Source organism: Periophthalmus magnuspinnatus, chromosome 16 (genome assembly GCF_009829125.3).
Source record: "Periophthalmus magnuspinnatus isolate fPerMag1 chromosome 16, fPerMag1.2.pri, whole genome shotgun sequence".
NCBI lineage: Eukaryota > Metazoa > Chordata > Actinopteri > Gobiiformes > Gobiidae > Periophthalmus > Periophthalmus magnuspinnatus.
Window position 1 is genome coordinate 8,175,675 of NC_047141.1, and position 11,795 is coordinate 8,187,469.

The 11,795-nt window shown below is 42.0% G+C and overlaps 1 protein-coding gene across 1 annotated transcript; it reads left to right on the forward strand.

Moving 5' to 3' along the window:
• The first annotated feature begins 6,415 nt into the window (after window positions 1–6,415).
• On the forward strand, window positions 6,416–9,903 carry LOC117383873 (transcription factor Adf-1-like). Its single transcript, XM_033981116.2, has 3 exons — window positions 6,416–6,657; window positions 7,777–7,943; window positions 8,607–9,903. The coding sequence occupies exons 1-3, from the start codon at window positions 6,507–6,509 to the stop codon at window positions 9,087–9,089; spliced, it is 801 nt and encodes a 266-aa protein (XP_033837007.1). The 5' UTR covers window positions 6,416–6,506; the 3' UTR covers window positions 9,090–9,903.
• Window positions 9,904–11,795: the final 1,892 nt, after the last annotated feature.

The window sequence follows — 11,795 nt, forward strand, 5'->3', positions numbered from 1 at the left end:
CAAGAGTATTGCCAGCAACTCTCCTGTATAAACAGCCACATTGTCACTTATCCTCTTTTTAACTGCAACACCTATATCTGGAATAACATATGCTATGCCCACCTTCCCATTCGCTAACTTTGAAGCATCAGTAAACATTATTAAATGTTCAGAATACTTTCCACCTATATACTCATCAACTCCCGCACTACTGCATTTCCTCCCCAGGAGTCCTAGATCTACTACAGGTTCCTTAAGCAACCACGGAGGTACCCCAGCAATCGGGACTGTAGGACTTCATTCCAAATGGGCTATTCCTGCCCCTTGCGCCATACCCTCTGCCACCCACCCAAAGCTGGAGAAGTTTACCTTTTCTTTTTCTTGACATGATTTTAGCACGCTCAGTCCTGGATGACTTTCACTATGTCCTTGTAGATTAGTCCAATAAACTAGAACCAGTTGGCCCCTTCTACAGCTCAGTGGCATTTCCCCCATTTCCACCTGTAGTGCATCTACCGGAGTTGTCCTCATCACCCCACAACAAATTCTTAACGCCTGATTCTGGATTATTTCTAGTTTTTTAAGATTACTCTTTGAGGCAGAATTATACAAGATACACCCGTAATCCACCACCGACCTGATCATAGCTATGTATATTGTCTTTAAACATGCCCGGCTGGCTCCCCACTCCCGTCCTCTCAAGCATCTCATAATGTTAATTACCTTTTTACATTTTTCCACTGTTTTATTAATATGTAATCCCCATGTTAATCTACTTTCAAACCACATACCCAAATACTTAAACTCTGTTACTCTCTCCAAGTCTACTCCATACAGCTTGATAGAATACTGTTCCACTTTCTTCCTGGTAAAAAACAACCTTTTATTTATAGAAAATCTAAAACCCCACTTTACAGTCCATGCTTCTACTTTCTGTATAGCTTGCTGCAACTTTCTCACAATGAAGTCAATATTTCTACCTCTCTTCCACATCACTCCGTCATCTGCATAGAGGGACACCCCCACTGAGCCTTCTACATTACAAAATATTTCATTAACCATTACAGAGAACAATACTGGACTCACAATACTTCCTTGCGGAGTACCATTATCCACTTCATATTTAGAGCTAAAATCTTTTCCCACCCGCACTAAAATATTTCTACCTGTTAAAAAGTTTCGAACCCACTTTAATATCTTACCTCGTATTCCCATCTGATGGAGCCGTATGATTAAACCCTCCCTCCACATCATATCGTACGCCTTTTCCACGTCAAAGAAAACTGAGACAACACCTTCCTTATTTGCTTGGGCTCTCCTAACTTCATGCTCTAAAATAACTGCCGGATCTATTGTGCTCCTGCCTTTTCTAAAACCATATTGATGGTTTTTAAGTAGATCATTTTTTTCCAGAAAGTAGCATAATCTCTCATTAACCATTTTCTCCATCAATTTCCCCAAATGAGAAGTCAGGGCTATCGGTCTGTAGCTTTCTGCTAGGCTGGGATCTTTTCCTGGTTTGCAAATGGGAACTACTACAGCCTCCTTCCACTGCTCAGGTAAACTACTCTCCCCCCACACTCGATTGTACAACTCTAGGAGCTTGAACTTACTTTTTGTACTAAGGTTCTTCAGCATACAGTAAGAGATTTCATCTTTTCCAGGTGATGTCTTTCCACACTTACTTAAAGCAGCATTTAACTCTGTCATTGTGAACTCCACATTTATCACACTTTCATACTCACTCACATCTTCTAACCTTTCAATATTTTTCCCCATTGTCTTTCTCCTTGCTCTCCTTTCATCTATACTCAGATTTTCATTACTGTGAACCTTCACAAAATGTTTTGCCAATAGCTCTGCTTTACTTTTATTATTTAAAATTACTCGCTCCTCATTCTTCATCACAGGATAACTAATTTTTGTATTATTACCAGACATTCTTTTAATCGTACCCCACACTTGGCTTATAGATGTTTGCCTACCTAATGTGTCACAATACCCTCTCCAGTATGTTTTCTTTGCTCCCTTAACCACTTTCCTGGCAATAGCCATTCTCCTCTTATATTCAATGTAATTTTGGTAACAATGATTTCGTTCTAATACTTTGTATGCCTTATTCCTCTCTCGAACAGCTTTAGTACACTCCTCCGACCACCAAGGGACAATCTTTCTCTTTTGCTTACCTTCCTTCTTCCTTATTGTCTGTTTTGCTGCACTCAAGATTGCCCTGCACAAAGAAAAATTCAAGTCATCCACATTAACATTTACATTTATCTTCTCCATTTCATTTTCACAAATAATTCTGAACTTACCCCATTCTACCTCTTTAAAACACCACCTACTCACTCCACTCGTGTCACCCTTCTCCAACCTGACACCTACCTCTGTTATAATTGGATAGTGATCACTACCTACAGTAGATTCTTTATCGACTTTCCACGAGCAAGTCCCTGCAATGGTTTCAGAAACTAGTGTTAAGTCTACCGCTGATTGTGTCCCATTTCTTGCATCAAACCTGGTCCCACTTCCATCATTCAAACACACTAGCCCCTTCAAATCCATCAAGTCTTCCACCACTAACCCATTCTCATCATTATGCCCACTCCACAATGTACTGTGCGAGTTAAAATCACCACAACATATAACCTTATCCTCAAGATAAACTGTAAATTCTTCTAGTCCCTCCATTGATAACCGCTTACATGGATTATAAAAATTTACTATATTAACCTTACCTTCTTTACCCCAAACCTCTATCACAATACACTCCAGGACCTTTCCTTTACTTAATACCCTATACTGAGTCCCATCCCTAACAAATATTGCACACCCACCCCCATTCCCCCCTTGCCTATCCCTTCGAACACATTCATATCCTGTAATACTAAAATCCAATGTAGGCTTAAGCCATGTCTCTTGTACACAAATTATATCGGGCTTCACCTTACTATATTGCACATACCCCTTAAATTCCTGTCCATTTGCTATAATGCTTCTAGCGTTCCACTGAAGTACAATCAGGTCTTCTCACCTGCTCCTCCCAACTTTCTGTCCTCCTCCAACCTCTTGTACACTTGCTCCCACATCACTCCTTTTACACCCAAATACTTCTCTGCCCCCTTTACCACAATCTTGATTTTATCTGCCCTATGCTTGGCTTGTTCAGAGCAATTAATCACATATGCTAAAAATACTAACAAGTCATCCATAACCAGGCCTGGACTTATCTCTTCTCTGCATGGAGCAGTAGCCACTCGTCCACTTCGTCTCTGCACGTGGACCTTTTTTACAGCTCCCGCATAAGTGATATTCTCTGCTTGTTTGACCTTTTCCACCTCCACTGCCTTCTTCCTGACCTCACACCCACCAAACGTCGCAGTGTGCTGCCCCCCACAAATGCAACACTTAACTTGGGCAGTCTCGCTGCACTCCTCAATCCTGTGTTCCCCTCCACACTTTAAGCACCTCTGCTTCCCTCTACACACCGCAGCTATATGCCCATACAGTTGGCATTTGTAGCACCGGAGCGGAGGCGGGACAAACTCTCTAACCGGGAAACTCAAACAACCCACTTTCACTCTTTCAGGAAGCACCACATCACGAAATTCCAAAAGTACAGACAAGCTCTGAACTCTCTGACCATCACTCCATCTCATCAATCTTTTAATAGAACTCACCCCTTCACCCAGACTGTTTTTGATTTTATCCAAATCCTCATCCAAAGGAATCCCTGAAATCACCCCACGTGCCCCTTTCCTTTCACCCACAACCTTGCACTCACTCACTACCATTTTTCCGATACTCCCAACCTTCATTGCAATGTTTTTCTGCTCCTCTGACTTGCACACAATCAACAGACTACTATCTCGCAAAACCTTTGCCAATACCACATCCCCAAATTTCTTTTTTATCTCCCTAGACAAGGCAAGAACTCCGATTTTTCCAATCTCTCCTTCATTTTTAAACTTAATAATGACTTTAGGATTATGTTGCTCCCTCACTGCTCTTTTCCGAACCCCCGATCCCCCTTCATCTGGACTCACATCTTCCAAAGACATTCTCCGTTTGCTACTCTGGCTGCTCCTACTCCCAGCCTTTCCCCTCCCCAGTCCTCCTGTTCTACCTGACTGTATAAAGTCGTCAAAGTCCCCATCATCGTCATCATCCTCTTGGGACGCCATCCCGACCCAGTCACAAACCGGATTGTGCCGAACCGCCAAAATTGCAGTGCAAACTTAAACAGATAAGCGTGTTTTCCGTTCGAGTTCGGGCCACATCAGTTGCCCCGCCCCGTAGCATGGTTCAAATTTGAGATTTATTTAAATTTTTTGACTTACTGTACTTTATCTTACTTCAGTTCGGTGATACAATTTTAAATGATTAGAATATTCTTTATTTTAATTATTGTTAAATAACAAACTGACTTTGGCGATTTGATACAAACGGAGCTTTGGTCAAACTGTATATAGGGCCGCTACATGACGAATGTGCTGTTATGGCATTCTTTAGCATAAATCTTTATTTGTATTATTATGGATCATTTTGACCTAACCTTCATAATACTATCTGTTATGTTGTTATGTCCTTTTGTGTCTGGCGTCAAAGCCACTTCGATTAGACCAAACTGGCAAGATTGTTTTGGTGGTATAAATACTCTGTATTGTTTACATTTGTCAGCTGAGGGAGAGACGACACCGTTAGGGACACAGCTCTTTGACAATTGTGCACAATTGATTCAATAAACAAGACCTTTGATTCAAGACAACTTCTCTGTTGATTTTTATATCTTTAAGACTTTTTGACTATTAGAAATTCCACAACAGTGCAGTGTAGGTGGACAATGCAAGTCATCAGAGTCGTTCAGATTGTAATATAGAAAATATCATTTATTTTAGCCAAATTCCTATTTAAATGTACAAAAACACAACACCAAACATTTCGTTCAACTAAAGCCAACAAAAGACAGCATTCTTCAAGTAACACCTAAAAGATAACAAACCAACGACTGTAAACATAGAACGAAAGCGCAAAAAAAACCCAAAAAACAGTCCGCTGCCGGTGTAACACTCTCGCATGATTCTTGAAATATTTCAATTGTGGATAATGTGCGAGAATTTTATTTATTTTTTTAACCATCTCTTTATTTCACAGTCTTCAACTAAAAGCTATGAAAACTATTGAGTTGTGTTAATTATGATAATTTGACAAAATGGTTTTGAACTTACATTTAGTGGGTTTATTAATTACAAATAACTTTGCTTGCATCCAAATGCTCCATACATTTCGGCCACCTGCAACAGCAGACCTCCACTGTCCTCTGTCCTCAGCATCGGTTTAGGGACCCCAGCCTAAACCCCAACCACACACACACACAGCACACACACAGCACACACACACACAGTACACGCACACACACACACAGCACCCCCCCACCCCACACACACAGCACACACACACAGCACACACACAACACACACACACACACACACACACACACCCCCACACACCCCCCCCCCCCCCCCCCCCCCCCCACACACACACATTTTGCAGGTTGTAGACTTAATGTGTAAAGGCAAAGATCTTGGAACAATTCTTCAACTAATAACTGATTGTTTAGTCCAGTTAAACATTTACACAGTTACATGTACTGCTGCCAAAATCACTTAAGGAAAAGTAAAAAGTACACAATGAATCATACTACTTAATAGGCCTATTACTTTTTAAAGCCACAGCATGTAACTTTTTAGCCACAAATTAAAGTGTTTATTGCACTGGAAAACCTGAATCCTTACTCTGAGCAGGCTTTCATCTCTACAAACCTGACTCTTATTTGGCCTGAAGAAGGGCCTCTGCCTGCTTGTTTCCATGGAAATGTAATCAGTGTGAGCCGTCTAATAGGAAAATACATTAAAACATGTCCTTGGCCCTAGTTCAGTCAGTACTTTCCATTAAAGCTCTGTCCAGTCCTCTTCTTATTTCATTCTTGCACAAATATTTCCACAACAGCCTTTAACATCATTTTAGATTTTAAAACAACCTTTTATACAAAACATGATAAAGTCAAACTGTGTAAAATTGCAGGTTTAAAATGTACTCAAAAAAGAACAAATACCCCAAAAATCGATTAAATTACAGTAACGTGAATATTTGTGATTAGCTACTTTCCACTCAGATACAAAGCAGCATCACCCAATGACCAGTCCCTCCTCCTGTCCCTCCTCCTGTCCCTCCTCTTGTCCTTCCTCTTGTCCCTCCTCCTGATCCTCCTCCTGTCTCCTGTCGGTCGGACACGATGGCACGATCCGCAACCCCACTCCAGTCTGTGAGCGTCAGCAGTCTGCCTCAAACGTGCTCTCTGATTGGCTCGCTTCCCCGCCCGCGCTTTGCTGATTGGCCAGGCCGCTCGGAGAAGGCGGAAGTGCCGACTCTTTCAGAAAACACAACAAATCAGGCTAGCGTCGGCCATCAGCCGCGACCCTCGGCCTAGTTTGCGTCCGGCCTGTGCGCGGGGTTTGGGGAGGATCATGGCGGTGTGGAGCGACGCCATGGAGGAACAGTTTGTGATTATGGTGCAGGAGAGGCCCGCGCTGTACGATAGCACCAACAGAAACTACAACAACCGCAGCGTGAAGGCGCAGCTGTGGGGAGACATCGAGCTCAAACTGCACACGACAGGTACAGTGTGAGAGACAAACAACTGCACACGACGGGTACAGTGTGAGAGACAAACAACTGCACACGACGGGTACAGTGTGAGAGACAAACAACTGCACACGACGGGTACAGTGTGAGAGACAAACAACTGCACACGACGGGTACAGTGTGAGAGACATCCAACTGCACACGACGGGTACAGTGTGAAGACGGTGTGGTGCGGTTTGGTAGGGTTTGATATGGTTTGGTGTGGTCGTGTCGGGTTGACCCTGTGGTAGGTCTGTGCAGCTGAAGTCAATTGTGTTTATGTTGCCTGTATTGCTTATTGCCTTTGCAATAAAACGTGTGGACTGCTCGGCTATTCATGGTATTATCATCAACATGCCTACAATAAAAACTCATCTATGTCACCAACATAAATCTGAACAGAAAATACATGATTATTACTGCAGTACACATGCGTGACATGTTATTCTATGCATATTCAGATAATATTACTTTCTCTATTTGAAATTTATTATGAAGTTATATTTTGGAAAAAACAAAACCATAAGTTTCATAGGGCTGCATGCTCTTAGGTGATTAATCTGTCAATGGTCATCGTCAAACAAAATTTGTCTAAGTTGTATTTAATATGTCTTTCAAAAGGCAGTTTCCTAGTACTTTCCTGTGTTCAAATGGGTGTTTTGCATGAACTCTCATGCAGGTGTAATCTTGAGAGTGCAGCTTGGGCAGATAGATATTTTGAAGAGTTTTGCCACACCCCCTTTTTAGTGACTAAAGATATTCTTGGTCATGGACATGTCCTGTGAACAGATTAGTCAAATACAGCTCTAAAGGTGAATCATGCCACATGTTACTGTTTCATATAACATTATTTACAGTGAGTAAATATATAGAAATAGATTTCTTTCCTTTGAGCATTAATAAGCCAAATGTTATGACTCTGATAATATTTAATGCAATAACTATAGTGTTTATTGTTTATAGTTTGGATTCGGAAATACCATAATTTGAACAATACTTCACATCCAGCTACATCAACTAACACATTAATCAAAGGCTGCACACACAATAGCATGCCTGAGTTGTTTTTTCCCAAAGTCCCCATAGTGACTTGGGCTGACGTGTGCTCCACAGAGAGGGAGATGAAAAGGAGGTGGGAGTCCCTGCGCACACAGTATGTCCGATACCAGAAACTGCCCCCCACAGGCAGAACGGCCCGACAGCACTGGATCCTCAGCAAGCTGCACTTTCTGGAGCCCCACACCAAGACCAAGGAGAGTCTGTCCACCTACTTAGACAAGGTAACGGGTATCTCACGAGGAGATAGGACAGCACTGTTTAAAGGCTGAAACAAGTTTGAAAATGCATACAATTTATTGTGTATATGTGTTAAATACATACAGTTTTCTTCCTTAAAACTTTTAAACCAAGAGTAAATTTGCAAATGTGTCCCCTAGTGGACTGAGGTTTGTATGGTGTGTGTTGTGTACATGTTTGGGTTTTTTTTTGGTTTGTTCATGGCCAGAGAACTGTGAACTGAATTGCCCTTTGGAAATTTAGATTTTCTAATAACTATTATGAATAGATATCTACAATCCGGATTCATTAGATCCAGTGTATTTTAAACATGTCAAGTTGTTTCAACATTTCAGAGAAGATTTAACTGCACTGCAATTGACCATTCAAATGGCATTTTGTGATTTGACAGTTATGTCAAATATTACAACTACATCTAGCAACAATCGGATGATTCCAATGGCTCTAAAATCTGAGACTTTCTGATCCCAAAATCCAACCCTTTTCTGCAAACTCCCATTTTCTTTACCAGGAGAGCCAACACTATCAAAGGGTACTGCAATTTGTCCCAGAGTTAATATATATGAATTTCCCTGTTGTAGTTATTTTATTTCCCCCATGCTAACACAGTAACATGTATTACCCTTCCTTTTGTCATGTAACCATAGGAGTCGTTTGCTGGAGACTTTGACTGCCAGTCGGAGGCCCAGAGCGATGCCCCATGGACCAGCACGCTCCTGGAGGTGTGTGCCCAGAGCCCCACGCCAGAGACCGCACCCCTGGACTCCCCGGGTCTGCCCATGCCCGAGTCCACCCATCAATCCACTCATACCTCCGAGCCCCCTCCGCCCATGCCCAGCGAGAGCAGAGGGCCCCGGGCTAAACGCTTCAAGAAGGAGGAGCACATCAGCGAAACGACCGCCAACCTCATCGCAGTGATCAACAGGACTCTGGAGCAGCTGTCCCAAGAGAAAGAGGAGAGGGGGGAAAGGGGGGAGAGGAGGGAGAGGGAGGACGGTATCTCCATCTATCTGAAGTACTTTGAACACAGACTGCGCACTCTCCCCCCACACCACCTGCCCCGATTGCAGAGGGACATCGAAAACATCCTCTACACATATTCAGTGGAGGAAAACAAGATAGATTTGTAATACTTTATTTTTTTAAATTTGTTTCCCAATTTACTTGGTTAACTTTTGAATATGTTATAGGCTACTTTTCAGAGTATCTCATTGCTAATCATGCAGCCCTCGTGTAACAGCACTCTTACTTGAGTAAAAGTTTTGGTTCCCCTTCCTACTGTGAATAAGTCTACAAGTGACAAAAGTTTTATGTTGACAAAATCAACCCATGTAAACACTTGTTTCTAAAAATTAAAAATAAGCTCTAAGCGTCCAAACATACTCTTATAATTACTCTTACTTGAGTAGTAGTTTTCCCCATTTCCACAGTTTTACTCATACCTGGACCACTACTTTGTACTTCTACTTGAGTAATATTATTTTGAAGTAACAGTGCTCTGACAGGACAATTTTGGATACTCCCAAAAGGTGTACCATTTTGACCCGTGTCTGAACCATTGTTTCTGAAGACGACTCAGTTTGACATTTTGAAATTGTGTGATTACTGTAATAGGAGGATTTGAGCCTACTTTGTCTTTGTAATGCATCTTTATAACTGTGCCTTCACTTAAATGAGTAAACATTAGGCTGTGTAATCTACTTGAGCTCTTCAATAGAAAGTCTATGAGTAATTCAATCTTTCTAGACTTAATTTATTTGCCCTCCTTTAATCGGAGTCTTTTCCTATGTCTGTGTGGGAAAAGTGATTTGTAATGTTACGACAAAAATGTTTATTTTCAAGTGTAGTAATACATTTTAGTGCGGAGGACTCAAATACTTAATGACATTAGCTGTATCATAATGGAATTATGATGTTTTTATTAAAATTAACTTTTTTAAACTGCTTAGTGTTTTTTCATATGTTTCCAATGTATTTATACCACGTTATGGCATTTAACTTGTATATCTTGCATTTATTCAATTACAAGTGTTATTTTTCTCTTTTAGACTAAAATACCTTGAAAGGCATTTGTTCGTATACGGTGAGCAATAACACCTCCATGGAGACAAGCAGGTGGCAGGATGTTTAAATTTATATGACTGACAAAACTGAAGCACCCAAGGGACACCCACAGGGTCGGCATACGACATATACCGTAAGTAAATCTGAGTATAAATCCTGTCCATTAAAGATACAATGCACTGTTTGTAGTGCCATGTACATGCTGCTGTCAGATGATCACATTTTCCAAGAAGCTCTCATCTCATCTGCCGTGTGCGCGCAGACTAGGCCAGGGGGCTGAAGTGGGACAAAGTTTACTGAGCTACACTCAGAGAAAGAAGAGGCTATTTGTAGAAGTGGGTGAGCTGAGACTTTAGAGTGGCAAAGAGCAGTGGAAGGTAAACACATGGTCTAAAAGATACTGACTACTTTAGAATAAAGTTGTTTATTTTTTTTATTAAATTAAATATTGGGGGCGCTAGTGAGCAGGCAATGGAGTAGGTTGGAAGTTTAGTGTGCTCTGCACGAATTTGCAAAAAAAGCCGTTTTATTTGGCGTATGACTGTAACTTTAACATATGTGTACTTTCTAAAACTCTGATACAACATTTGAGCTTCCATCCACGGGTGTAAATGGCGAATAATCTGCGCAAATACAAGTATACGGGCAAGACCGCTGCTACCGCTGCTAGCAACACGAGTTCCGCTGCATCTAACATCGCACCTAGCACCGCACCTAGCATGCCATCGGAGGAGCTAACGGAGCCAGCGGAGCGGAGTGGCCAACCCGCGCCAGCTGCGCTGGATTTCAAAACTGAAATACTATCCTCTATCAAGACCGAGATGGCTGCACTCTTTCAAAGTGAGCTTGCAAAGATCATTGCAAAGGAGTTTGATGATGTTAAAACGGAGATGATGCAGATAGTCAGGTCTGAAATAACTAGCAGCACTACGATTCTGCGCTCCCAGTTAGACACAATCCAATCTACGGTGTCTGATATGGAGCAGGGACTTTCGGGATGTTCTGACCAAATCGTAACATTACAAGACTCCGTCCAGCAACTGGAGAAAAAAGTGGCGGTTCTTCAGGATAAGTGTTTGGACATGGAGGGACGAATGCGCAGATCAAATATTCGTATACTGAATGTAGCCGAAGAATCCCCGAGTACACCAGTATCAGTATCTAAATTGCTCAGAGAGATACTGAAAATGGATAAGGATGTTCTGATTGACAGATCCCACCGCACCGCGCCGTCGAATCGAGTAAAGGGTAAGCCCAGAGCGATCATAGCCAAACTACACTACTATCAAGACTGTCTCGACATCCTCCGCCGTGCCCGGGATGCTGGTCCTCTCCTCCACAATGGTTCCACCATCCTCATCTTCCCCGACTACCCGCCGAGTGTGGCTCATGCCAGATCGGCCTTTAATGACGTCAGAAAACTCCTACGCGGACGGGACAACGTGCGCTACGGGATCCTCCACCCGGCTTTGCTGCGGATCACCCATGATGGTGTCGAAAAGCGCTTTCGGGATGCAACGGAGGCCATGGCATATGTGAGGAATAACATTCTGTGAGGGAGCTCCTTTGCTATCTCTCCTTTGCCGTACCCTTTTGGTTTCACGCAATATAAGTCAACAATAATTATATGCATATTATATATAATGGCAAATTCAACTGAACGCCAGTCGAATACTAAACTAGTAATTTCTGAAACGGTTTTTTTTTTTCTAATTTTAATTTTGTACCTCATCTCGTTTACACCTTTTAGTGCAGAGCAAACTGTTAGGCTA

What these genes read in the sequence shown, in the direction of transcription:
- LOC117383873 (XM_033981116.2), top strand. Translation starts at nt 6,507, where the DNA reads ATGGCGGTGTGGAGCGACGCCATGGAGGAACAGTTTGTGATTATGGTG. An exon ending in GCTCAAACTGCACACGACAG is followed by an intron (nt 6,658 to 7,776) that starts GTACAGTGTGAG and finishes TGTGCTCCACAG; the next exon opens with AGAGGGAGATGAAAAGGAGG. An exon ending in TGTCCACCTACTTAGACAAG is followed by an intron (nt 7,944 to 8,606) that starts GTAACGGGTATC and finishes ATGTAACCATAG; the next exon opens with GAGTCGTTTGCTGGAGACTT.